This window comes from Mauremys mutica, chromosome 1, assembly GCF_020497125.1.
Source record: "Mauremys mutica isolate MM-2020 ecotype Southern chromosome 1, ASM2049712v1, whole genome shotgun sequence".
NCBI classification, from domain to species: Eukaryota; Metazoa; Chordata; order Testudines; family Geoemydidae; genus Mauremys; species Mauremys mutica.
Window position 1 is genome coordinate 258,373,174 of NC_059072.1, and position 26,333 is coordinate 258,399,506.

At 38.9% G+C, this 26,333-nt stretch overlaps 2 protein-coding genes across 5 annotated transcripts; both read right to left on the reverse strand.

The window, feature by feature from the left end:
* Nucleotides 1-361: 361 nt before the first annotated feature.
* TNFSF13B (TNF superfamily member 13b) lies at nucleotides 362-25,239 on the reverse strand. Of its 4 annotated transcripts, XM_045008165.1 has the most exons (9): nucleotides 25,171-25,239; nucleotides 19,713-19,780; nucleotides 13,962-14,146; nucleotides 13,684-13,853; nucleotides 13,475-13,580; nucleotides 2,930-2,986; nucleotides 2,532-2,644; nucleotides 2,292-2,442; nucleotides 362-1,110 (listed from the first exon to the last, which is right to left on the reverse strand). In XM_045008165.1, the coding sequence occupies exons 3-9, from the start codon at nucleotides 14,128-14,130 to the stop codon at nucleotides 998-1,000; spliced, it is 879 nt and encodes a 292-aa protein (XP_044864100.1). In that variant the 5' UTR covers nucleotides 14,131-14,146; nucleotides 19,713-19,780; nucleotides 25,171-25,239; the 3' UTR covers nucleotides 362-997. The 4 variants fall into 4 exon arrangements, with proteins under 4 accessions (XP_044864100.1, XP_044864085.1, XP_044864092.1 ...); XM_045008150.1 differs by having other exon boundaries at nucleotides 364-1,110; nucleotides 13,684-14,146; XM_045008157.1 differs by having other exon boundaries at nucleotides 364-1,110; nucleotides 13,684-14,146; nucleotides 25,139-25,192.
* On the reverse strand, nucleotides 19,798-25,208 carry ABHD13 (abhydrolase domain containing 13). Its single transcript, XM_045008139.1, has one exon. It carries the CDS (start codon nucleotides 25,206-25,208, stop codon nucleotides 24,195-24,197), a length of 1,014 nt encoding a protein of 337 aa, XP_044864074.1. The 3' UTR covers nucleotides 19,798-24,194.
* Nucleotides 25,240-26,333: the final 1,094 nt, after the last annotated feature.

A 26,333-nucleotide genomic window follows, 5' to 3' on the forward strand; every position in this document is an offset into this window, starting at 1 on the left:
GGCACTCTCAGCTGTGACCCATTCCAGATTCTGTGACAAGGGTTTCATAGACAGCAGAGGAATGGTGAAATTCAGGTATCTTGGGTTGTATTTGGGGGTCTGGAGGAAAGACATTTTTACCCGTTTTCCCTCAAGCTTAATTCCATTTCCACTATCCTTGCTCCCCTCCAGGCTGTCTCTGTCCTAACTTTTCCCCACACTTGTTGTCCTCACCTAGTCCCATTTTCTTCTCCTAATCAGTCTTAGTGTCCACTTAGGCTTCTTATCCCAGTCTCCTTCCTCAGGAAGTCCTAGTCTCACACTTCTGGGCTTCCTATCCCAATCCTATGTCCTTCCCCCACCACCACCCCAGTCAGTCTTCCCCCCAACCCCTATTTCCTCATCTGATTTCAGTTTCCTCCAAAAGTTAACAGTCAATGCTAAAAACTGGGCTGACAATTGTACATTTGTCAGTTGAATCTTTGCCTGCAGATTATTTGGCAATTTCTCATATACTGTATGTTAATATGTATGCTGAGGGTTCTACTCTTTGGTGATTCTTTCTTAACAATAAACACTTGTGAAATTTAATATGAATCTGAGCAGTGTTTACGTTGACTCATTTATGTTACTTCAGTACCTCCTGGATAATGATTTACTAATCACAATGGTCCTCATTACATTTGAGATATTTTGGGTCAAACTCTACAGTATCGAGGCCCTGAGTAATACCTCATGGACAAGAAGTTGTTTCAGAGCTGTAAGACATGTCTGTATAGCCACTGGTATTTTTATTCCTCTATTGCCTAAAATAACCTATATTTCTGGTAATTCACATGACAGTCACATCAGAAGTATGTCTGCTGGGTTTCCTGTTTTGGGCTGGCTCATCAAACCAAAGAAAGGGGGTTTAAAAAAAAAAAGACTGAATTGGCCGCTTAACTGTATCTCCATTTTTTTCAATTACATAAACACAAAAAAGAGAACAGAGATAAGAATGATGCAAAACTGTAGAGTATCACAGGAGTCGAACTGCACCAAAAAAAGTGCCATCTCCATCCAATGATATTTTGGCCCTTCTCCGTGGTATTGTAAGTTGAAGTTCATCCCCTTCTTCTAATTTTGCAATGCCTGGAAAAGAATTTGGAATATCTTTAAATAGGTATTTTACATATGGTAGTATTCTAATAGATTGCATTCAGAGAGTGTATTTTGTATTACCCAAACACACGTTATTTGCAATACAAAAAAATTAATATCATTGGGCCCAATCTTGCAATCTTTACTCAGGCAAAGCTCACACTTAAATTCACATATGATTTTGACCTTACATTTGAATGTCATTCCCTAATGATTACATTCTATTCTTAAAGAACAACTGCCACACTTCAGCAAAGTTACCATAAGCATAATAAATTGCCTTGTATTTCTTGTCCTCTAATTGGTGATTATGACAATATTTATATGCAAAGAATTTTTCCTTTCTAGTTAGCTCCCTGCTACATGTGTCATTTAGCAATGGCACAATCCAGTGTCCGTGTCTAAGAACAGCTTTTATTGTGGTGAGTTGTGATGCCATAAGGCATATACAATGAACTCTGGCATCAAAGAATATATCAGGCACATGGATACAAGGTAAATACACGGAAGAAAACATATTGATAGAGCTTGCTAAACAACAACGACGGGAAAAGAAGTCTAGAGAAGTAAAGGCAATTAAAAGAGGTTTGGTAAAATATAGTCTGACAGGCTGCAACAGTGGTTCTTTAAATCTTGCACAGGGGTTAGTATAACACACACGTGTTTACTGCAGACTGCTGGAACTCTGCCAATATAAAAGTATTATTTTTGTATTGGTGTGCATATCTTGATTTACTTGCATGCACCATTTCTGATGGGACTGTCAAACACACTCTGCATTGGCCTAACTCTGTTTGCACTTAAGTCAATGCTGAGACTCCCGTCATCTTTATTAGGAGCAGAGAGTTAGGCTGATACTGACTGCTTCATCCTAAAGATGCTTAAATCCATATTTGATTGACTAAAGCAGAACACAGATGCCTAAAATGGCTATTGTAGTATCTACAGTAAATACAGATTTGGGCATCTAAGTATGAAAATTCGACTCTATGGAATTTCAGTCATAAGAAAAATATATGTTAATTGAGCACACACCAAAGTATGCCATACTTTTATTGGCAAGGTGATTTCTGAATCCATTACATTTTCACTATATGTAATCATGTATCACCACAAATTATATTTGGTACTGCTTTACTATAAATAAGAAGGGTAAAAGCTCAGATATTTACCAGCAGTATAGCAAGAATTATTAGGATAAGAATGAGGCATGTTTTGGATACAACGAAATAATGTCACCAAACTGAGATCATCACCAAATACATGAGCCTTTTTCCTTTGTATTAGATGTCCCATAGCAAATGTTGTATCTGTATATAAAACCTGAAGAATAAAAAAGAAAACTTCAGACACAGGCTGCTTAACAGCTTCACAGTGTAAGTCCAATATTAAAGTGAAATGAATATTCTTACCTGACCATATATGAAAAAGTAACCTGCTTCTTTGACCAATATTTTATTTCCTTGCTCTTCCAGAGCTGTTCCTCTTTTAAAGCTAAGCAGCCATGGAACAATACTTGAGTCATCTAGGGGAGAGAAAGAGAATAATTTCTGGTAAGAAAAAAATCAAAATTAGTTAGTTCCTTCTAGTTTCCTTTGGTCAAAAATCAACAATGCTGACCTCTTGAAAAATAGCAGAGTTTAGAGAGGGGGATTTTCCAATTTAAATGGGGAGGAGATTTGCGAGACTTATCCAGATCCAAAATTTTCATTATTTTTCGTAACTGGCATTATATTAATCAGAATAGTGCTTGTTAGTTAGCCTGGAGCTTGAGTAGAAAAATATGTGAATACATGGAAGGCACTGTTACCTTTTTGTTGGATGTTACTTTTGCTATCGGCAATCAATTGCAGACAGGCCTGTAGCACTGAAAAGAACAAAGAAAAAAAACAAGACTCCTTTTGTAATTAAAGAAAACAAATGAGAGGAAGTAATTAAGAGACTGGTTTAAGATCTTGGGAAGGTAAAAAGTGACAAAGCATACTCATGAGGAAAACACACTTATTCTCACTATGTGAAAGCAGGATCTCCCATTTCTTCTTGTGGCAGATACTTGTCAGATGTGCAGAACAGCCACCAGATTTTCACATTAAAGGGTCCTGGAGAAATTCAGAGATCATGCAGCCAACCTTGACTACTATGATAAAACACTGGTCTTTCATCTGGGTTTCTTGTATACTTTAACAATGTAGCGTTAAGTCAAATGAGTTAGATGCTATTGGCTCCATTAATTTAGTTACATCTCTAACTGAAATCCCACCAGACAATTCTCAGTTGTGATCGATGTCAGGCTTTCAAAAGATTTTTTTTTTTTTTAGTATTTGCAGGAGTTTTTTAGTTTCACATAATATTAAAAAAAATGCCAAGAGTGAATACAAATTCATTTCATATTACATTCCTAAAAGATTAAGATTTCCCCATGTTCCAGAACAATAGGACTTTAGTGAAATTGCCTAATCTAGAAAGTGCTGATACAATGTTTCTAAGAGAAATTGTTGCATTTACAGCTATAAAACTTTTAGTACTTGCCAAAACTCATCCATTGCCTTAAAGCTTTGACATTGCATGCATTGGATAGAAATACAGGATACAAATTTAGTTATAGAAAAATAAGAAATACTGTGGTATTTTAAAGTGTTGGATAGCAGATAAATACAATTTAAGGCACTTTAAAAAAATCTGCCACAGATAAGTGCCAGGAATCATAATAAAGAATAAAGGAGTCTATAAAGTTGCATTCACTAAACACAGATCTCAGTTAAGCCTTATTCTTTACTGTTACTTCAAAGGATGAAAGTGTTAAATAAAAAATGTCTACAGTACTGTCCAGAAAGTGGATGAATGTGCTAATCTAGTAATTTATCAGAAACGAAGAGAAGAAAATCCTAATTTGTTGACTCTCACTTCCTGAAGCAGATAAACTCTGTGGGAAAATTCTGCCACCCTTACTCAAACTGCTCCACAAGCAGGTCTATTTCTTTTTAAAACTAATGTTAAGACCTATGTTCCTTATTACTGAGCCATATTAACTATTTACTGTGCAGTAGACTACACTGAAAATTTCTTTCCGACCTTCAGAAAAGTCAGTCACTTTTGCATATGTAGCTATCTTTTAAAAGAACGAGAAGAGATCTGGTGTCAGATGTGTGGTCCTGCTTCTTTCACTACTACTCCTGGTGATTTTTATAGCATTTCTTTTTTACTAAACTACAGTGGGCCAGATACTCAGCTGGCATGAATCAGCCTAACACCATTGACTTCAATTAAACTATGCTTATGTGCACCTGCTGAAAATCTGGGCTTGTATTTTTATTACTACCACATCACAAAACTACTCATCATTCCAGGACACAGGGGGGAATAGCTCAGTGGTTTGAGCATTGGCCTGCTAAACCCAGGCTTGTGAGCTCAATCCTTGAGGGGGCCATTTAGGGATCTGGGGCAAAAATCTGTCAGGGACAGTACTTGGTCCTGCTGTGAAGGCAGGGGACTGGATTCAATGACCTTTCAAGGTCCCTTCCAGTTCTATAAAAAAAATTCCAGGACACTGCTATGTAATTATTAAAGCAGTAATATCCTAAAGGTCTGATATCATCTGAGAAACTTTTTCATAACAAATACAAGTACCATGTCTATTGTCACGCATACAGTATTCCTAATTACAACCTAAAGGAAACCATCTGTTTGTCTAATCTTTTTGTGCATCGAGATGACAATGATTATATTCCTTGGAATATAATCCTTTATTTTTTATAAGGAGGGGACAAAAGATGATGTAGTTTTGTTCACTGGTCTTAGAGCAAATGTTAACTGGCAAATTAAACCTCTTATTTAAAACCACAAATTAAACCACAGCAGTGTCCAAGAAACCAAAGTCTAGTTCAGAACTACCAACAGCAACAGTTTTTTTAAAACTTGTTCAAAATTCAGGAGCAACAGGCCCCGATCCTGCAAAATACTTTGCTTTGTTATCTTCAATGGGACTATTCACATGTTTAAATCTGAGTACATGTTTAAGTACTTTTCTGAATCAGGGCCATAGGGAGTAACATTACTGCTTGTTAAATAGGAAATAAGGAAGAAAACAATTTTCTCTGGGGAATCAGTATGGTTCCTCAGCAACACATTAGTTCTGATAGTCAATCTATTTCAAGAAGGAACGATGGCTTATTCAGATAACAACGCCGAACACATACAACACACAAATACAGAATTAACAAATAATAACTTAATAATAATAGATTGGAAAGTATTAAAAAAAACCCTTATCTGAACACCCTAAACTCTGCGTAAATTGAGATCTGAGTGGGCTAGGCCCTTCCCAAATGATAAATATAATAATAATTAATAATGTCACAATGTGTATAAAATTGTTTACAATCATCTAAAAACATTTAACAACTGAAGAAAACAGATTACAACATCATCATGATAACAGTATGCATTGCATCTGGAGTATTCAAAACTTGCATAATCTCTTGGGACCTGATACGGAAAAGAACTGCTCTTCTTGTAAGACAAGTTTTTCTAACTTTTACACCTCCAGGGGAAAAAAATTATAGTAACCATGTTTCAGAATGTAATGTCGCTTCCCTGAGCTAAATGGATACATCTGCCGTTAGAGACTCCAGGTGCATTAACAAACCACAAACAGAACTTAAATGGATGTGGCCTACCTGTCTGAGCAATGCATGCTTATTTTCCAAAACACTAGGAAGGACCGTCCTGTGTGTCTAGTGAAGCTGTTGCTCTAGCAACATGTTTCTTACACATGAGACTGCAGACTGGGCTTATGTATACATCCATGCATGATCAGAGACTTTGTATCAATATTATCATATCCCCTCCCATGCTGCTTTTATAAGATCTTATTTGCATAGTTACCCATGTCCTAATAAAACAGTATATTAATTCTTGAAGAAATTTTCAAATGTGGGTGCCTAAAGTTAAGTACATACGTATGGATTATGGTGCTAATTAAAAGTGGCCTGAGATGCCAAACACTAACAATTCCCATTGATGCCAAATAGAGTTGGCAGAGTTTAGTAACTTTGAAAAACAAACTACTTATGTAGGTGCCTAAACATGGCTTTAGGCACACAATTTAGGGTACACCCAAGTTTGAACACATAGGCATTAGCCCCCTAAGTATCTTTAGAGAGATGCTTGCTAAAAGGATTTCCACACATCCCTTCTTTCTCTCATGGCCCTCATATATTTATTCTCCATGGACTTTCTGGAACATGCTTGAGTACTGTATAATTCTACATGAAGTGGGATTTTGTTTCTATCCCATTTTTCTTCCAGGAGCTGCTTGCTTTATTTTTCATCCATAGAAGGGAATGATGAAATATCCCTATATGATTCAATTGTGCATTTTTAAAACGGGTTAATCTGGCACTCAGTACTATAAATACTTCAGATACATAAACTAGTAAAGACAGCCTAATCCCAGTATAAGGGCAGGTTAGTCGTATTTAGGGGATGTGACTCAGATCTAACATATATCCCCAAAATATTTGTTGCAGTATATTCATCGTAATAGATTGACCATTACTGTGTTATGTTCTACATAAGAAGTGATTTGCTGTGCAATTCACCCCAAATATTTTATGTACATATTAATTGCACATAATGGAATTTGTCTTTTATAAGGGAGAGTTTACTTTTGTGTAGCTATATTTGAGTGCTCAATATTTCACATAATATGCATAGTATTGATTCATCCAGGCAGTAAATTGGATCTTTCATGCTAAACTGCATGTCCTGGATTAAATCTCTTCATGCCATGTGGTCGAGGAGTGGTTGCTTCCTCTTTGACTTACATTGCTGTAAGCAGAAACAAAAACAAAACAAAATTTTTTTCCTTTTCCAGACCAGAAGTAGAACTTGAGAACTGCACCCACCTTTCCATGACATTTGCAAAAATACTGGGTATCCTCATCACCTGCTGGGGGCATTATGCTCGTCACCCTTTTTTCCCCCTTGGGGGGTGGCAAGGAAAGATTAGCCAAGGCAGGATGGGTTTTTTCATCTTCCCCACAACAGGTCTGGAAACCAGTGGGGAAGGGCAGGAAGGTTAGGTTATAATTAGGGCTGCGTGGCTGTCCTGGAGGTTGAGGAAGTCATGGATTCCATGACTTCCCTTGACCTCCATGACTTCTGCAGCACTCAGTTGGCTGGCCCCAGCTGGCCCCGGGGACAGACACATCTGCTGCGGCTGGAGTGGTTCTGCAGCCAGCCACACCGGCCGCTACTGAAGCTTCCCCAGAGCCAGCCACACTGGCCACTGCTCCCTGGCTGTGGTCCTGCACAGCGGCTAGAGCAGGGGTGGGGGTGGGGTGACCCCCAGCAGCTGGTGCTGCTGGACCTAGGTCGTCTCCCCGCCCCCAAGACCAGTGGCCCCAGAGCTAAGATTTAGTCAGGGGTATTTATAGTACAAATCATGGACAGGTCACAGGTCATGACTTTTTGTTTCTTGCCCGTGACCTTCCATGACTTGTATTAAAAATACCCATGACTAAATTGTGGCCTTAGTTATAACGTCACAACTTAGCATAGAAGACTCTTAGCAGATGTCCAGTGCAGGGTCTCGTTATAGAAGGGATATGATTGTCAAACACCATGGATTGGGAAAGCATTGGAAAAAGGCATTTCTAAAGAGAGCTGAGAAAGTGGGGTTAGAATTCCCGTGTCTGGAGGAGTGGGGAGCCAACCCCCTGGTTTCATAGCTCCCTTTTATCTCCTACAAGCAAAGGGTGGCAAGGTCCCAGCTATGGGATGACTGGGACCAGGATGAGGACTACGTGGAAACGATTAAGCAATGACGACGACCTGAATTTATTGCCAAGTACACCCAAATATTTTATGTGAATACAGTTGTGGCCTAATTAAACCACATCCATTACTACCTCCCTATCTTCTGGCAAGCCTGGAATAGCTAGAGGAAACAGACAAAAGGTGAGAGCTATAACAAGCTAACATTGAAGTTTGCATGCTGTTAATTATTTAGTCTGGACATGGGCATCTGCCGAAGAGGATCTTGACAGTTGTGGGTGTGAAATTGCTAGCTTGTATGCCAGATTAGGCTGTTGCACTGATATTTGAACGACGTGGACATTTTCTGTGGCTAAAAGCCTTTTGTTAGAGAAATTGGAGCAGGTGCTCTGTGACTTCTCAGTACAACACAGTAAATATTTGCTGTTAATTCATGGAATAACCACCAAAAAAAAAAAAAAGGTTACCAAATCTTAAACTGACAAAAGGGCTTGAGTCTAATATCCCTTATTTTCCTCTGGCACCAAAGTTATTCTTGAGTTGCACTGTCGAAATGAGGTCAGAATCAGGCCCACATAGTACATGTGAATGAAACTTTGGCACATACAGGAACTAACAATTTGGCTCAGATAACCAAAAACCACCTTCTTGTTCCTGGACATCACGGTGCATGGATCTCCGGCATAAAACATGTTGGCACAAAATGAACAAATGTAACCATAGTGTTTAATATGGGGCTAGTTTCAGTTGTGCTGAAGACGCTATATTTTCCTCTGTCAGAAAGAAAAAGATACTCATTGCTCTTAAAAAAAAAAAAAAAAAAAGTCCTGTCATAAGCGGTTTGATGATTTCTCTGCCTGGGTGTTAATTATATGTACTCCTGGCAATCGTCTATTAACTCCCACTCATAGCAGCAAGATTTCTGACTTTGAGTGATAAGCATACCGCTATATTTGGAATTGTTGATTGAAGCCACTTCTTTCCCATCTACTTGGGCTTTAACTTTCAAGGGTACATATTGTACTAGCACTGATGATTATATATTATAAAAATATAATAGTGTCCTTCAAAATAAACTTTTAAAAGACCATAATTGTGATGTGTTCATTTTTGTTTCACGCCTCATAGTAATCAAAATCCTACTGTGTGGTCATTTTTACATGCAGAATTCCCAGGAAATGAAAAGAAGAGTATTAAGCAGGAGTTCTATGCAGGCAACAGCTGCTGCATTGGATATACGGCATGAATGATGGTACATATAAAAGAAAACTAATGCCTGAAATATATATTAAAATTAATTTTAAAAAGTTTGAATAAAATATCTAAACGTTATCAAAACTAGATTCTTCATATTTAATTAAACTTAAAACACTGTCTTTACCTACTGCCTAATGAAGAGAGATGCCAACAATAATATTTGAGATGACATTATTAACTTTTTATAAACCAATGAAATTATCAGTGAACTATGGTCAATGACCTCATAAGAGGTCAAGTAAACTGTGAGACCATCAGAAACTAATATATTCATAAAAATACTTTACCGATAAGTTGCTGTGAGGCCTTGAATTAGCAAAGCACTTAAGTACACGCTTAACCTTAAGCTCATGACTTCAAAATGAAAGAAACAGGATCCATAGGATCATTCAGCACCTACAACAGTGTTTCTCAAATTGGGGTCGCTGCTTGTGTCGGGAAAGCCCCTGGCGGGCCGGGCCAGTTTGTTTACCTGCCCCGTCTGCAGGTCTGGCCAATCGCAGCTCCCACTGGCCACGGTTCACCGCTGCTCCAGGACAATGGGAGCTGCTGGAAGCAGTGCGGGCCGAGGGACTTACTGGCTGCTGCTTCCAGCAGCCCCCATTGGCCTGCGCGGTGAACCGCGGCCAGTGGGAGCCACAATCAGCCGGACCTGTGGACGAGGCAGGTAAACAAACTGGCCTGGCCCGCCAAGGGCTTTCCCTACACAAGCAGCGACCCCAGTTTGAGAAACACTGGCTTAGAAGGATTGGGGTGGCACCAAAATGTATGAGGACTTGAAGACTGAATCTGCAGCGACAACCATTTCCATGACTAAATGTGAGAGGATTCAGCACCATGAACACCACCATCCTTCCTGGTTACTCCGGCCCCTCTGCTGTAAGACTATCTGCACTGCTGTTTGTGAACCTCATTGGCCAGAAAGTTTGATCCAAGGACATACAGTTTCTTAGTGAACACTGGCAAGCTGATGTCATTGCAACATTGTATGCAAGAGAGAAGAGGGACAATCCGATTATGAAGATCTGTCTCTCATTTTGGCATCTACCTCATTTTGACATATCTCTAAAAGTTATTTGTTTTAAAGACGTTCCTGCTGGAGACTATGCAGACCTTTGGGACTGAAAAAAATGGACATAGACACAGTCCTGTGATCCACAAAGGGACTTTAATATACAAGATTTTCAACTCACTTCCCCAGTACTCTGTAACGTAAATTGTGGGGCCTCATTAGTGACACTTTTGTAGCGATAACTGACTTAGTGTAATTTTTCTTTTAAATCAATTTTCACTTTGTGATTCTTTCTATTTTCTATGCTATGCCAATCAAAAGTTGTCTTTATTTAAGCTAACTGAAACCGGATGTGAAGACTGGTAAATTGGAGATACTTGTTGGTGGATGCCTTGAAGAGAATAAACCTGAATTTTGACTTCAGAAGAGGCTGAGTAAGAAAGAGTAGGGATAACACAATTGCTCTCGCCAAACAAAATTTGAAGAGGGACTGATAAAAGCCACCAGAGACCTGTGGCTGAGAAAGCCGAATAAGCCTGCAGAGTGTTAAGTCCAATTACATTTACCAAAGCTGGTATCTAACCCCGGTAGGTGTTTTTGCTTGCATTTAAGTGTTAGGCATAGAAGAATACTAAAAGTGGCTCTGGTGACATGCCATAAGAAGTTGATGGGGCTGCACAAAGAGCACTAAGTTTTCTCAAACTGCAGATTCTTTCTGCATAAGATCTTCAAGACACAGCCTTTCCTAGCCGTGAAAACTCGTCTCATCATCTTGTGTCCTGATTACTTGACAAATGCAATCTTGCCCTGCTCATATCCGTTCAGAATGCTGCTGCAAAGATCATTTTTCTAGCCTGTTGCTTTGACCAAATCTCTCCACTGGTGCCCTCTCTCTATCGCATCAAACACAAGTGACTTGACTTCACTTTAAAGGGCCTTCACAGCCTACCTCCACTCTACCCTCATTTTGCATTTGTTATCAAAAATCAACTCCCAGCTCTGATTGGTCAAAAGTGCCAACCTCCAAGTTCAAGCACCTTCATGCTTTTCTCCCATGCTGTCCCTCATGCTTGGGAGATTCTCCCCATAAACATCCACAAAGAGACCTCAATATCCTCCACATTTTTCCTAAAATTTTCCTTTGCAATGATGCCTACCAAGAACTTGACAAGGGTTAGGCTGCTGGTGTGCTGAGAACACTGCCTATCATGCTGACCAATACTGTCTCATTATTTCCTTGTGCACCCCATCAATCTGTCTCCATCTATTGTCTCGTGTCGTACTTAGATTGTAAGATCTTTGGAGCAGGGACTTTCCTTTTGTTCTGCACAGAGCCTAGCACAGTGGGATCCCGGTCTATGACTGGGGCTCCTAGGGACCATGGTAATACAAAGAAAAAATGATAGCTTGATTCTACACTGTACTGAGGGCTTTATTAAACTAAGGGCCTGATCCAAAGTCTATTGAGTCAACTGTAATAATCCTGTTGAATTCAATAGGCTTTGGATTAGGTCCTCAGTGAATACAGTATTTTCTTTTTGGGGACTCGGGAAAGTAAGTGAATACACAGTAACTTGGGCTTTAGCCTACTCAATGAAGTTTCAATTAAATAAACATCTCACTTTACTTAAAATGTGTCTTTGGCTGATAGTTTAAAGTCTGCTTTATTGTTGATTTAACTCAACTAAATCAACATCCAGTCAAAATAATTTCAGAGAGTGTCCACATGAGGACTGCACTGATTTTTAATCAATTTACAAACCGCCTTTAGTTAAATCAGTGTAATATGAGGAGGTAAACTGGGTCTTTATTAAAATAAAAAGCACATTGACTTTTGGGAACTATAGGGACAACTTTAGCGCTCTTCATGCACTTATATGCCTATTCATTTTACGGGTCACGAGTAAGGCTGTGAGTTTATCACGGAGGTCACAGATTCTGTGACTTTCCGTGACCTCTGTGATTTCTGCAGCAGCTGGTGCTGGCTCAGGGGATGCCCGAGCCGGGCAGCCCCTGGGCCAGCAGCAGCAGTTTGGGTGTGTGTGGGGGGGAGGGGGGCTCAGGGCTACGGGCAGGAGGTTGGGGAGTGGGGGGGAAGAGCTTTCCTCAGGATGGGAAGCTCCCACTGGCATGGCCCTGCAGCTAGTAGGCGGCGGAGGGGCTGGGGGAGACTCTGCACCACGTGCTGCCTGTGCCTGCAGGTCCCATCCGCGCAGCTCCCCTTGGCTGCGGTTCTCAACCAATGGGAGCTGCGGCAGCTGGCGCTTGTGCTTCTCCACCACCTAGGAGCTGTAGGGATGTGGAGCCAGGTAGGAAGCCCCTGCCAGCCCCGCCAACCCGCTCACCCCCCACACCTCCCTCACAACACCAGCAGAAATCCCAGGCCATGCGCTGTGGCCTGGCCATCCTCCCAGCACCTGCGGCGCCCCCCAGACCTCTCCCCCCAAGTTTTAGTCATGGGTATTTTTAGTAAAAAGTCACAGACAGGTCACAGGCCGTGAATTTTTGTTTATTGCCTGTGACCTGTCCATGACTTTTACTAAAAATACCTGACTAAAACGTAGCAGACTTGGGAGGATAATAAAGTGTTGGTCTTTCATGAACAGAAAAATGATTCCATTAAAATTGTAACCCACGCAAAATGATTTCTAAAGAGTTTTAAAAGTTTTCTATGAAGCCTCAAATAGAGTTAAAGCCAAGAGAAAGTTCTGACAAAAAATTTTAAAGCACCACCTTTTCAACAGAAGTATTTATATTTTTTAAATGGAAACATTTTGAGCAAGAGTGACTAGTCTGTTGGATTCTTTTTGTTCTGCCTCTTTTGACAGGTACAAATTAGCTGCTCTCTGTGAAAACTTAAGACTTCCCCAAACAAAGCTGTGAAGCTGTCCCGCCACTTCTCTCTTTCATGAGGAAACTGGTAAGTATTACCAGAAAAGTGACTTTATTATGATTTAAAAAAAAAATCTGAACTCAGAGTCGTGTGAATTTACTGCTCTGTTTTGGTTCACTATAGAGAGATGCTTGAGTTATGAGAAGCAGGTTGGGATCCATATCCAAAAACTTGCCAAAAGGGGATCAAAAACTGGGCAGGGGATCAATATTCCATTTGGGTTGTTATGTTTAGAGTTAACACCATTCATTCTACAACAAGAGTGTACAGTAAGGGGGGATATTGTGCTGCTGTTTCTTCCAGTTGAGAACGTGAGTCAAGCTCTGCTGTTTTCCTCACCTCCCAACCCCATCCCCTGTGTCTCTCCAGTATCTATACATCTTCCTCCAAGCAGTTCAACCCATCTTGTCACTTACTTATTTCTTCTGTGGGCAGCGCAGACCTTCTCCCTCTGCTTCTGCCTGTACTCCAGCCTCTCTTTTCATCGCCTTCACCTGCCTCAGAAGCAGGCAGCCTGATTTCCTGACAATGACAAACAAGGTTAGACTAGGGAAAGCAGCTTCAAATACTCATCCCCTCCTCATCCTAGCAACAAGAGTAGGTCTCAGAGGCCACTGCAACTCACCTGCCTGGCAGCGGCTGCTGTTAACTGCAAGGAAGAAGAGAATACAGTAGCCTCTTTATTCTCATCCTGGGCCTGGGGTACCGGAGCTCTTGCCTGGACTCTGTAGATCAGCTCGCTGCGGAGAGTTGCTAGTTCTGCTTTAAGTGTGAGAACGTGGTAAAGACACACTGCTGCAAGACAAGAGGACAGGAGCGTTGCAAGCCACAGGAATGTGACCGAGAGGAGTCCTTTCCTGCCCAAACCAGCACCAGGGAGAGCAGGAGGAGACGAGGAGATACCCTTCTGTTGGATGATGTGCACACAGTCCATGGATTTCATCTCTGCTCTTTCCTTACTAAAGCCAGAGGGAACATTCAGCTCTGTCTCCTTCTGGGGTGTAATCCATTTTGCCAGTTGCTGGCTGAAACTAAGGGCAGTCAAAATATCTGACCAAAACGTCCAGATCATTTCCTGTCATATGGAGCTGTTGATACAAACATTAAGTTTAATGTACAGGGTAAGTGTCTAAGATGCAGGCTCCCTTAGCTTTCTTCTTACTGCTCTGCATCTTGGCAAATTATTATTCTCTCTTCAGCTGCTTGCTCAATCTACCTTCCTCATTTCACTTTCAGCTATTTACTTTTTATGGCAACTTGCCCATTACCACCTCCTGTTATCTTTGTACCCAGACATGATTAAAACATCAGATACCATTTGTATCCTGAATCTGTGGAAATAGTGCAAAAGAGATGTAAGACTCTCTGCCAAAGTATTGTATCCTGTTGCAACCTAACACATAATGTGGTCTCTAAAAATAGAAATATACAGTAGTTCTCAAGAAAACGGAATGTATGTCAGTGCATGGACTGACAGAATTTCTATCATTATCCTGTATCCTAAAAACAGAACAAAGTTTTCCAAGTACAGGTAGCAGAGCATTTCATTTCTTTGACTGTGTGAAGTTGCAGGATCAATGGAGGGCCAGATGTTCCCCAAGAATTTGAGAACAACTTTTAATTACAATTTGTTTAATTAATTTGCCGATTCTGCTGCAGAGTTCAAGCATTTGGATGTGGAATTACCCAAGGACTGATACAAAGGGGATGGTAGAAAGGAAGTGTATGGAGAATTCCAAAAAGAGGAAGAATTTGTTCCATCATGCATGCACTTTAGAAGGCAAAGATAATTCATGGAATTTAAACCTGTCTGCTTAATTTTACTTGGTAAACTTGTGTGCTTGGCTTTGGGCTCATCTCTTCCGATGGTCCTATCACTGCATCCCTCTGAGCTTTTTGACAGAATCTTAAAATGGGGGTGAGAGGAATCTGAGGTTCTACTGTAGTTAGAGTTACGAACACCAGAATTACAAACTGACCAGTCAACCACACACCTCATTTGGAGCCAGAAGTATATAATCGGGCAGCAGCAGAAATTCCCCTTCACCTCCCCACCCCAAAAGAAAATACAGTACAGTACCGTATTAAACGTAAACTACTAAAGCATACAGGGAAAGCAGCATTTTTCTTCTGCATAATAAAGTTTCAAAGCCGTATTAAGTCAATGTTCAGTTGTAAACTTTTGAAAAAAAAACATCCATAACATTTTGTTCAGAGTTACGAATATTTCAGAATTATGAACAATCTCCATTCCTGAGGTGTACGTAACTGAAGTTCTATTGTAATTTACACTCTTGCCATCGCTTGCTTAATTCAGCTAGAACAGAATGTTGCAGTACATCCCTTCAGCAACACGGACGACCATGAAAATGTCAGACGTGTCCACCACACTCTGCATTGACTTCCCATAAAAGTTAAGTTCAAGGTCTCAGTCCTCATCTTCAAAGCACTCAACAGTCTGGGCCCATGACATCTAAGAGATCAGCTGATGCTCCAGGAGGACGACTATGGTAAACAGGAATAATGGAACTTTCTACTACAAGGGTAAAACTCGTATGTGTAAGAAACAGGATCTTGTGGAATGAACTCCTTCAGGAACAAAAGACCATCATAAACCTCACACCTTCTCACTCTAAGTGCAATGTATACTTTTTTCAACCCTGCCTTTTCTAACAAATATATAACAGCATGTAACCCAAGCACTACACTGCACACACATTCTCCCCCTGGGGAGAAAATGAGAAAAAGAACAAACCAAACGTGACAAATGTCATCCATCTCTCTTACTGTATTACTGGAAGGTGCTCAGATATTATGATGATTAGGGCAGCTTGAGAACCTATGTAGAACAGAATCCCATGATCTCCCCCCAACAAAATTCAGGGTAATTTTAGTTGCTATATATTTTATGGATTGTGTACTTTAATGATAATATATTATCTGATAAGTGTATTGATTTGGCACAAACAGAAATTACAATTTGTATTACATAGAACCTAGAGGCCTCAGTTGTGTAGGGTCCCATTGTTCTAGCTATTGCACATATAAGAGACAGTTCCTGCTTTGAAGCGTTTGCAATCTAAATAGACAGGACTGTCACAGGGAGGACAACGGAAGAGTAGTACGTAGTAACCCAAGATTAAAAAAAAAAAAGACCAAAGAGCTCTCTGAATCACTAATGTTTATTTTTAACAAATCTGCAAAATACAGAGGAAATTCCAGAGGAGCAGAAAAAAAGGTAATGTGCCAATATTTCATCCTCTGAGATGAAGTGAAGGTGCTCAGGGGAAATTTGCAAGTACCAGCATCTGGACCACATGAGAGAGGGATTGTTTTCACTATGGAGGTAAGTCGACCCAAGTTACGCTACTCCAGCTACATGAATAACGTAGCTGGAGTTGACACAGCTAGGGTCTTCACTGCACTGAGTCGACGGGAGATGCTCTCCGGTTGACTTCCCTTACTCTTCTCGGAAAGCTGGAGTACCAAGGTCGAATGGAGAGTACTCTGCCACCGATGTAGTAGGTCTTCACTAGACCCGCTAAATCAATCCCTGCTGCATTGATTGCAGCAGCATCAATCTCCCGGTAGTGAAGGCCAGCCCTTAAGAATCAGGATATAAAAAGGAAGTCCCTGTCTCACACAGGACCCAGCATGGCTATAGCTGTTCCTTCACTGTTACATTGGCTATGTATGCAGTGTCTGGGGGGTAGGCAATTTAAGTATAATCACATAACGCAATTTTTTTAAAAAAGCTAGAAATAATTAAGCAGTACTGTGCACATTTTGGACAGGGGAAAAATGAGTGAAATACAGAGGCTTCCTCTCTAGCCAGCTTTAGATAAAATATATCCTTATGATCCTACTTAAATTATGTATTAAAATACAGCCTGAACAAAACCCATTTGAAAGGCAGTATACAAGTCAAGAAATATTGCACCAAATTCAAAACTGTCTCTTCACAGTATGCATTTCTTTTTGGGAAGTATAACACAGCTGCTTGGCTTATATGTTGCATTTTGAGTAATGTTAGTTTTCTTCTTTTGTGATCCACCACAGACTCCACTTCCCCCCCTCCCCACACACACACACACACACACACTGTTTATCTTTTTCATATAGTTACCATCTACATTTCCACTCACACAAAATTCACACTGATGTCAGTAGCAATTTTGTTTGAGCAAGAACTGCAAGTTCAGGCCTTTACTCCACAGTGCACAAAAGTCATGTAAACTATATAGATGGGCAATTTACATCTACAGTTCCATTGAATGCTCTGTAAACATGGTTATTTTAGAGTGCCTTTTAAAGAGAACAGGAATACTACAGGAAAGAAAAATAAGCAGAGGATTATTTTACAAAGCAAACTGTAGAACAAGAAAAGATCAAGTCCCATACAGAAAGTAAAACAGGATCAAATAGAAACAAATGGGATTTATATTTTGGAGCCACCATCAGCAATCATTTCCTCTGGTTGCATGCTGGAAAAGGCATTTAGAAAAGGGTCACACTGCTTGATCTGGGGAAGCATGAGAAAAACAAAGCTAACAATGTACAGAATTCCAAATAGTTTGATTACTGCCTTTCCCCATGTCCTTATGTAAAACACAAACAAACAAACTTTGTACATTTGAGCTAAAATGAGTTGTGGTGATGAAGTTAAAAGGAAGCCACCCCTCCTCAGCTGGAAGTGGGTGCTCTAGGAATTATTTTGGGGCAAGTTCTAGGGCCTGTGTTATACAGGTCAGACTAGAAGATCACAACAGTACCTTATGGCCTTGGAGTCTGAGTTCATGGGCTATAGTAGTAGTTAGGATCCCTGCAGACCCAGTAACAAAGGGAGCACAGGGCTAAGAATCCTAGTAGTGTCAAGTCACAGTCTCATTTACACACAGCCAGCTCTCTCATTGAGCTGCTGCAGTCTTCATGGAACACAGAATACTATGCCCTTGGCATGGCCTTTCATTTTCAAATTTTACAACCAGTTGGCACACTGCATTGTGAGTTACAAAACCTGAAGTCTTTGCCTCCTTGAGATAACAGGTGGGGTCAGCACTTTTCTTAGATTAGAGGCAATATACACCCATGGCTCTGTGTATAATGCAGTTGTGGGTGTCTATGCAAACGCACTGCATATTGCGTTATGTGATTGTGCTCCAGCACCTAGGCTTAGCTTTTAAGTAAAAGCTTAAGTATAATGAGTGAAAAGATAATTTTCAAAATGTGCACCAAAAATAAACTCATGCTGCACCATATGCAGAGCTTGCACACAGCATGACAAAATAGTTCAGAGAAAGATGAACTGCTCCCATTAATCAACATTTTGGGAGAAAAACCTCAACTCTAATGACAAGTTAAAGATCAACATGGTTATTTCACAACTGTTTAGATTAGTGGGGGGGAGCTAATGCCCGAGGTTTTCTTTAGTGGTTTTAGGTCACCAATTTGAGAGATTTTTAAAGGAGTCTTTTTTTCAGGAAGTGCTGAATACCCATGCTTTGAAAAATAAAACCCCTTTAAAGATGTCTCAAGTGGGGCACAGAAAACTATTAAATATGAACTGCTTTATGAAGCTGTTACAGGATACTATTTATATGAAATATATATAAAATCTGATTCTACTCAGGTTCTTGTACCATGCAATCCAGACACTTCTATTACACTGCATTTCTTAAGTTACATGTTTATTGATTTTTCATAGTTAAGACAAGTGTAGGTAAACCATTAACCTTTCAAAAATTAATGCCAAGCTCTTCTGGGCAGTGGCTACTTGCACCTGGATTACTTGCATGTGGAATATGCTTAACATTGAGGGAACTACTGTGCATTGTGTAGGTTTTTTTTTTTTTTTAATATGACATGACTTTTCCTGGCAATTTTCCCTTTTAAATTTCCTTTCTGAGAGCTAAACAAGTTAAAATTATTTTTGACTGGAAGTTCAAATGGTGAATTTTAAATTCTGTCCTCTAGGTGTTTCAAAAGAAGGTGAAAGACATACCATAATAATCCTTTTATGATCCTGGAGAGGGTAATATTGAGTTTACAACTGTAGATACAAGGGCAAGAAATCCCTGACTCACTGAGTAATGGTGATGAACAAAACTCCAACAGTAGTTTTCATAATCTTCTGCAGTAAGCAGGGGTTTGCCTATGACATAATATAGTTTTGCAAGTACAGGGTAAAAGCCAAGTATGATTACATAAGCCTGCATAAAATCAAGCATGCCACTGGCACATTTTAAATTTGTTTCTCGGGATGATTAGGTAGTGGAGCTAGTGAAAGTTTTTTGGATGGAAGCCATTCTGAAATCTGTACAGGATGTTTTTCACCTTGCTTTTAATCCAGACTAAGAAACTAAATATTCAGATAATCTTTCAGTCTGAAAGAGGAAATATAAGGGGGCCAGGAGAAGAGGAAGTCTGAAAGATATAAAGGTGAAAAAGGGTAGCAGAAGGTTACTGATTATGAGCTGTACTCTGTCACTCTGAAAAGCTGAAAACAGGTTAGAGGTCCTAGAAATGGATGCTTGCAATTTAAAAAAAAAAACACCTTGTCAATTATATTTCTGTGCAGTAACAGAACATCTAATATGGGTAATCTGTATTCCATTTACATTGATTTGTTTTGTAAATAAATTGTAAATATTTTACCTGTTAAACAGCAGCAGTTACCAGGCAATCCAAAAAAGCCTAAATTCATTCTGAAGACAGATCACAAACTGGAACAAGACATTAATGGCACTTTTAATGTATCAATTTATTGCACATCAGTACATAAAAATAGATTGTGTTTTGTAAAATCAATTTTATTGTAAAAACCAGACTAGAATGAAAGTGTTTGTAAAAACTGCAATGGTTAGCACATATACTGACACATTTATGCTTAGTGGACAAAATATAGAATTAGAAGTACTACTTCATAGGATACTTAAACTGAATATTAAAAAATTAAAGAAAATTCATTCCTTGAACATTCAATGACTGACTTTAAATTCAGAATATCAGCTTTATTTAGCTATTGAATATGCTTTAGCTATATAGGCTTTTCTCTTCTGCATGATTCTACTGTAAACTATACAGACAGGACAGCATTATAAGTTGTTCTAAACAGGACACACCAATAGTAGTTTGATCTCGTCCTGTGCAGGAGGCATTAGTTTTATTTTTGGCAAAGTGTCTCTTGCAAATTGGCACATCATTTTAAAAATGCACTTGAAGAAAGTGATTTATGAAATATAACTGGAGGTATATCTGCATCGCTTTGCTATCTGAAAGTGTCATCTTGTAAACTTGTCAAATCTTAGGATTTTAGGGTCAGAAAACTATTCACTTTTACATTTGTCACCATAAGAACATCCAAGGTGACACTACTAATTAGCCAGGAGAGTGAGAATGAGTGAGAGTGCATCTACCCTTACAACTGGGAGATTGTCCACAAATATCAAGTCTGCCAAATATGTTTGTGCTGTATTTTTTTTTACCTGAGAATGGACATGAGGGCACCTATATTAGTAATTTCCCCCCGCTTTGAAAGCATAGCTTATATCTTTGCATTTCACAGTTTCAGAACTAGATATTGGGAATGTAAACATGAGCCAGTAGGAAGCATTAAGTGTTTCCACTAATTACATAGAGAAAGAAAGTACTCTTTCCTGGGGGGATTTATCACAAGGACACTAGTGACACAGCAACTCTATTTTGACTCCCAATTCTTTTGAAGTCTATTATATATATATATTTTGGCAGTTCCTACTCAAGCGTGTACTACTATATCTTTAACCCTAAGAGTGACCCCTCTGTAAACCCTGGATCCAGACTACTTAGTCCCTTCTCCCCAAACAAGTCTATGATTGGTAATCACAGAAAATAATATATACTGTTCACAGTTAAACACTTTCTCTTACTGTTATTTTTTGCAAGAGGGAATATTCTACATGGAGAAGCACTGGCAAAGGTGCAATTGACTTAATTACCCTTCCATTTACTTTTCAGTTAAACACAAATGCTATAATAGCAGTAATACTTTAGCCAAACGGCAAAGATTCTTCTCAATACCCAACTATAACAGCTGCTTCTCAAATTAAAAACTCAACAGCAAAACACTGGTTTGTCACTGTACAATTTGGAACCAGAATGAGTGCACTGCTGTAGACAAAAATCTTGACTTGTCAGATGTTCCTACTGGGAAGGATTCCCTCACAGGAAAAAAAAAATCATTCTCCACTTTTGTTATCAATAAATCACATTGACAGCACTGTAGCATTTACAGAAAACAGAACTTAACAAAATTGGTTTAAGTATTCCCTCCTCACCTGCCCCAGATGGATTTCAAAGCGAAAGGGTAAACTCCTGTTAGAGATTCAGTTTCTCATACACACTGCTTAACATGACCCTATCCCTATATGGCACAGGAAAGGAATCTGAACATGTGTATGTGGTTGAAGGAGTAAAAAGGGCAGGATCATTATTCAGTTTAATAAATCCTATGGATATAGACACCTCATACCTGGGATAAATATTCATCACAGTGTGCAGGTTTTCAGATATATGACTTGAAAACCCACAGTCACTATGGTGAAAACATATGGTTTGGTGATCAAGAGTGCACTGCTAAACAGTTCTAGTTTGTCACAATTTCCTGCCCCTTCCCTCCCCACACCAGTTGCTTTTGCAACTCTGGGCCAAATTCAACATTCCCTACTCAGATGATACAAGTGCATAAAGAGCCCCTTATGGAGTCAGAGTTTACACTAAAAATACACATTTAATTTATGTTCAGCTTTTGCTTTGGAAATCCATATTTTATATTGGGCATAATTTAATAATTGCTAGACATGACAACTTTTGAAGCAGCTATTTACAGAGCTGAATTTACAACCTTCAACAAATAATCTGCATGAGTAGCTACTACTATTAAAAACTTTTTCTTTCAGAACAGCAATATTTGTCCTACTTAGGATAAATAAATTATATCTGAGTATTTTCTGTAGGAATTTAGTCAGTTCCAAATCTGTGATGTAGCTGAAATAGTACAACACAAGAACAAAATTTGTGAAAAATATACACGGTCTGATAGGAATATACCAAGTAAACGAACATTATGATCAATTAAATCCTTTTAGCCGTTAAGAAGGTTGCCACTTCTACATCACACAGGAAAAGAAATATACCACACAACACTGAAATAATTAGAGGAGACAAGGAGAGTTTATAACACTAGGCAGTTCTAAGGTGACTCCAGTCATTTTAAAGGAATTCTGGCTGCAATATTAAAAAAATACTTGTCACTGAGATGGCAGCAATATAGGATATGTCTTTATTAAGAAAAAAAAGAGTAACCACTGTTGAAAACTTTTTTCTGTAGTTGAGAAATTTCATCCCTCATGTCCATATTTAATTTGTTGATAACTACATATCCATGTGTAATACCTGTACTTCCATATAATAAAGCAGTCATTAAGGCACTAGTTCAGGAATGCAGCTTTGTTCACTGAAGCTAATGGACCTTGAGCACATGCTTAAGTGCCACTCCTAAACAGGAATGGATTTAAGCATGTGCTGAAGTGCTTTCCTGAATTAGGGCTTAAGAGAATTCAGTCTGAAACAGCAACGGTACAGATTTTTGAATGGAAAACCTTTTTTCACAGATAGCTTTTTTTAACTAGACTAAGTATACTTGTTGAATAGGCAAACTGCATATCATCTGCAGTAAATGAGTAATTAAACCTAGACAAGGTATTTTATATATTTGTACATGTTAACTGAGCTGATGCCAGACAGCTTTGGTATAGCTGTTCAAGCAAGGATCCTCATTCTAGAAGGAGGGTCACAATCAGGCTCTTATCTTATGATTCAACACTGCTGACACTAAAGTGGTCACCATTAACTCTTAATGTGACTGCAAGAAATTCACATTTTTGTTGATGGTACTTACAATCTGTCTGCACACTATACAATAAAATTTAAATAAAAAATCCACAAACAAAAGGCTAAAAGAGTTAAAATAAAATGATCTATATTCACTAGAATTTAACAAATCCTAAATCTGTTGAGTCTAAATGTTTATGTGGCTTTCTTATCCCTATCATAGAAACTGCACAAATCAAACTCTAATGTTTTAACAGACTATTTGTTTTAGAAATGTATGTAGAGGGTGTACAGACATGTTTAAGTTCATCACATTTAAAATCAAATGTAAGTTTACATGTAGCACCCCACCTGCCACCTCTTCAACAAACAGAGTTGCTCTTTCTGCTATCCTAACCCACAGACATGGGACACCCTTCCTAAACTGATGATTCTATTGTGATGCCAACAAGAAATAACAACTAACAATGGCAAAGTTGAAGAGCTGTGGACAAACAATAATAGTTTTGAAAGAGTTATATTTGGATGGTACATTTTTTCCCCCTCTCTTCCTCGGTTAATTCTCTTCTCAGATAGCAGGCTGTACAAGGAAAAAAAAATCTCTTGGCCTTTACGCATGGACACTCAAATTTGTGAGCACTACTACAGTGTGAATAATGAAACTGATATAGAAAATTGGCTTTTCCTCTTAACCTTCAATTTGTAATATAACATATATAACCATAAAAATAATCAGGATCGTACACCCATAGGTATGCACTGCCATTAATGCTATTTACATTACTTAGCATATCTTGCATAACACAGAAATTAAAGGAATAAAACACTATCATGCATGGTATACTTAAACTAAATCCTAAAAGAGAAATATTGTTATGGAACATATTTTCCTAATCATGATTGGCCAAATAGCTGATACATACAGCAGAGAATACTGAAGAGCCTTCTGTCATCTTAAACTAATGTAAATTGTAATAATGTAGTCAAGACATTTTTAATAGCCTTCATTGTATATATCGAACAAGTGGAAGAATAAACATATCCAAAAAGTGTATGGGAAAGACCTGTAAAACTGTTCACTCATTTACAATGTTGCAAATGTAAAAACTATCTGGATCATCATAATAAAGTATTAGACCTTTCCAAGTTTAATTTCACTCTTTAGGCAAGTACAGACATAATATACATTTAAAAATTGACATTCTTTTACAATTTTTCACAAATCAAGGTACAGTGCAGTTTTATCAGAAAAAAAGGGAATATCAATTATATTATTGTTACATTAGATGATGTTTTTGCCATTTCTTCAGGGGAGTGACTCTTTATTACTTCTTTGATGAACTGTTCAAGTGCAGTGAAATAACCTTGACACTGCCAAGTGTCATTATGAGTTCCATCTGGAAATATTGCCAATCTCTTTGTCCGAGACGGGGATAATTCATAAAGCTGCTTCATCATAACTGGTGGAATTAACTGGTCAGATAGCCCAGAGATGAAGAGAGAAGGCATTCTGCACTGAGAGATTTTTCTGTAGGACAGGTATTGATTTTTGTAGCACCACAAAGGAAGATATCTCATTGGGAAGAAAGAAAACAAAGTGCTGGCCATATGTGGAATGCTAAGAAATGTGTTCTCCACCATTATGGCAGAAATCCTATGGGAATTTTCAGAAGCTAAATGAACTGCCACTGCTCCCCCCAAGGAACGGCCAAAGAGAAAGATTTTTGTTTTATCAAGGTCAGACCTAGTCATCACGTAGTCTAGCACAGCCTCAGAATCTAAGTATAAACCTTCTTCACTTGCTTCTCCTTCACTTTTTCCATAACCTCTATAATCAACAAGAAACAAGTTTACTTTCAGGTTTACCAGCATCAGCAAAGCATTTGGTAACCTGTGACCAATGTTGCCTGCATTCCCATGAAAATAAATGATAGTAGGAGAATACACTGCATTGTCCCCAGTGTATCTCAACAGAATAAGATTGAGAAGAACTCCATCTTTGGTTTTGATGAAGATGTTTTCATGTGGTATACCAGTAGGCATAGGAACATAAAGGCGTGAAGAAGAGGGCTGTTCTGGGAAGTAAAGCAGTACATCCTGGAATTTATATAGTATACCTGCTATTGATACAAATATTAACATAAGTAAAGTAATGCCGCCATACAAATGAAAAGTTACTATCAAAGGTAAAAGAGAAATACGGCAGAGACCCCAAGACCATGATGCCAAAGCCAGCAGCCACCTTTCAACAAAGGTCCAAAGCATCCATGACTTTTCCATTGCAGTAGTGAGTGATCTTTTAGTCCATATGTATCCTGCAAAAAACCCAAATATACATACGTAAATATCAAACATGGAAAACAGTCAAGCAAGCATTCATATTCCTGAAGATTATTAGTAAACCACTCCATAAACAAAAGGTAACAACAAACTACTGTTTATTTCATCTTTTATGTAACTGGATCACTTTAATCACTTTCCAAAGTTCAACTGTAATAATCAACAGGGCTCCTAGAATTTCATTTGTCATGGAAAACCACGGAATTCGTGTTTTTATACAGAATCTTTAGTTTCATGGAAAAAAAAAACATACATTAGCTACAGTGGAACCCTGTTTATCTGAGCCTTCATTATCTGTCCTAACCAAACCAGGGCTGTGAGCCCCAGGCAGCAGGGCTCAGGCTTCAGCTGACGTGGGAGCTCCGCTGCCTGGGGCTGAAGCTCTTTGCCCATTCGCCAGATCATCCATATTGTTTATCTCCTCATCTGGACCCGGTGCCAATTAGATCAGATAAACAGAGTTCCAATGTAGATCAATAAAAAGACTGCGTTCAACAGATACCTATAGATATTGTGGCTAGGAAAACTAAAGTTCAGCATTTCATTTTAATTGCAGAAAAATGCAGACTTTTGTGAGGTTTTTTAAGTCAGAGAATTCTGGTTTTATCGTCATGGAAAACTAGGATCTCTGATAATCAGTGAGAAGAGTAAAATAGGCTTTGCAACTCCTAGGAGAATTCTCTTTTGTTTTCATTTGAATACTACTTAGTACTAATAATCCCCTCAAATACAGTGGCTGACAGCAACTTTATTCCCATCCAAATTGCAGAACAAAGCATGGGCACAGATGGTAATTTGATCAGTTTGTAAAATTGCTTCCTAGGCATTAGCTCTAGGATACAGAAACAAAAACGATATCACTCTTACTTCCATACCCGTGGCAAGTGTCTTCAGTCTTTGACAATTTATACAGAAATAGTTTCACAGACCAACTTCCCCAATCCCTTGCAAATGCCTTGCTGCAACTATAGCCCTTAGTTACCTGAAAAAGTATTATAGCTGGATTAAGATAACCAGATGAAATGGTGAAATTGTGATGGATGCCTACTACTTGTCCCGTCCCCA

Coding starts and splice junctions, on each gene's coding strand:
- TNFSF13B (XM_045008150.1), bottom strand. CDS start 14,130: ATGATCTGGACGTTTTGGTCAGATATTTTGACTGCCCTTAGTTTCAGC. Junction 2,987..13,474: donor GCTGCCCACAGAAGAAATAA/GTAAGTGACAAG, acceptor TGTTCTTTTCAG/TGCTACAGGCCTGTCTGCAA. Junction 1,111..2,291: donor TAATTCTTGCTATACTGCTG/GTAAATATCTGA, acceptor ATTCTTTTCCAG/GCATTGCAAAATTAGAAGAA.
- ABHD13 (XM_045008139.1), bottom strand. CDS start 25,208: ATGGAAAAGTCATGGATGCTTTGGACCTTTGTTGAAAGGTGGCTGCTG.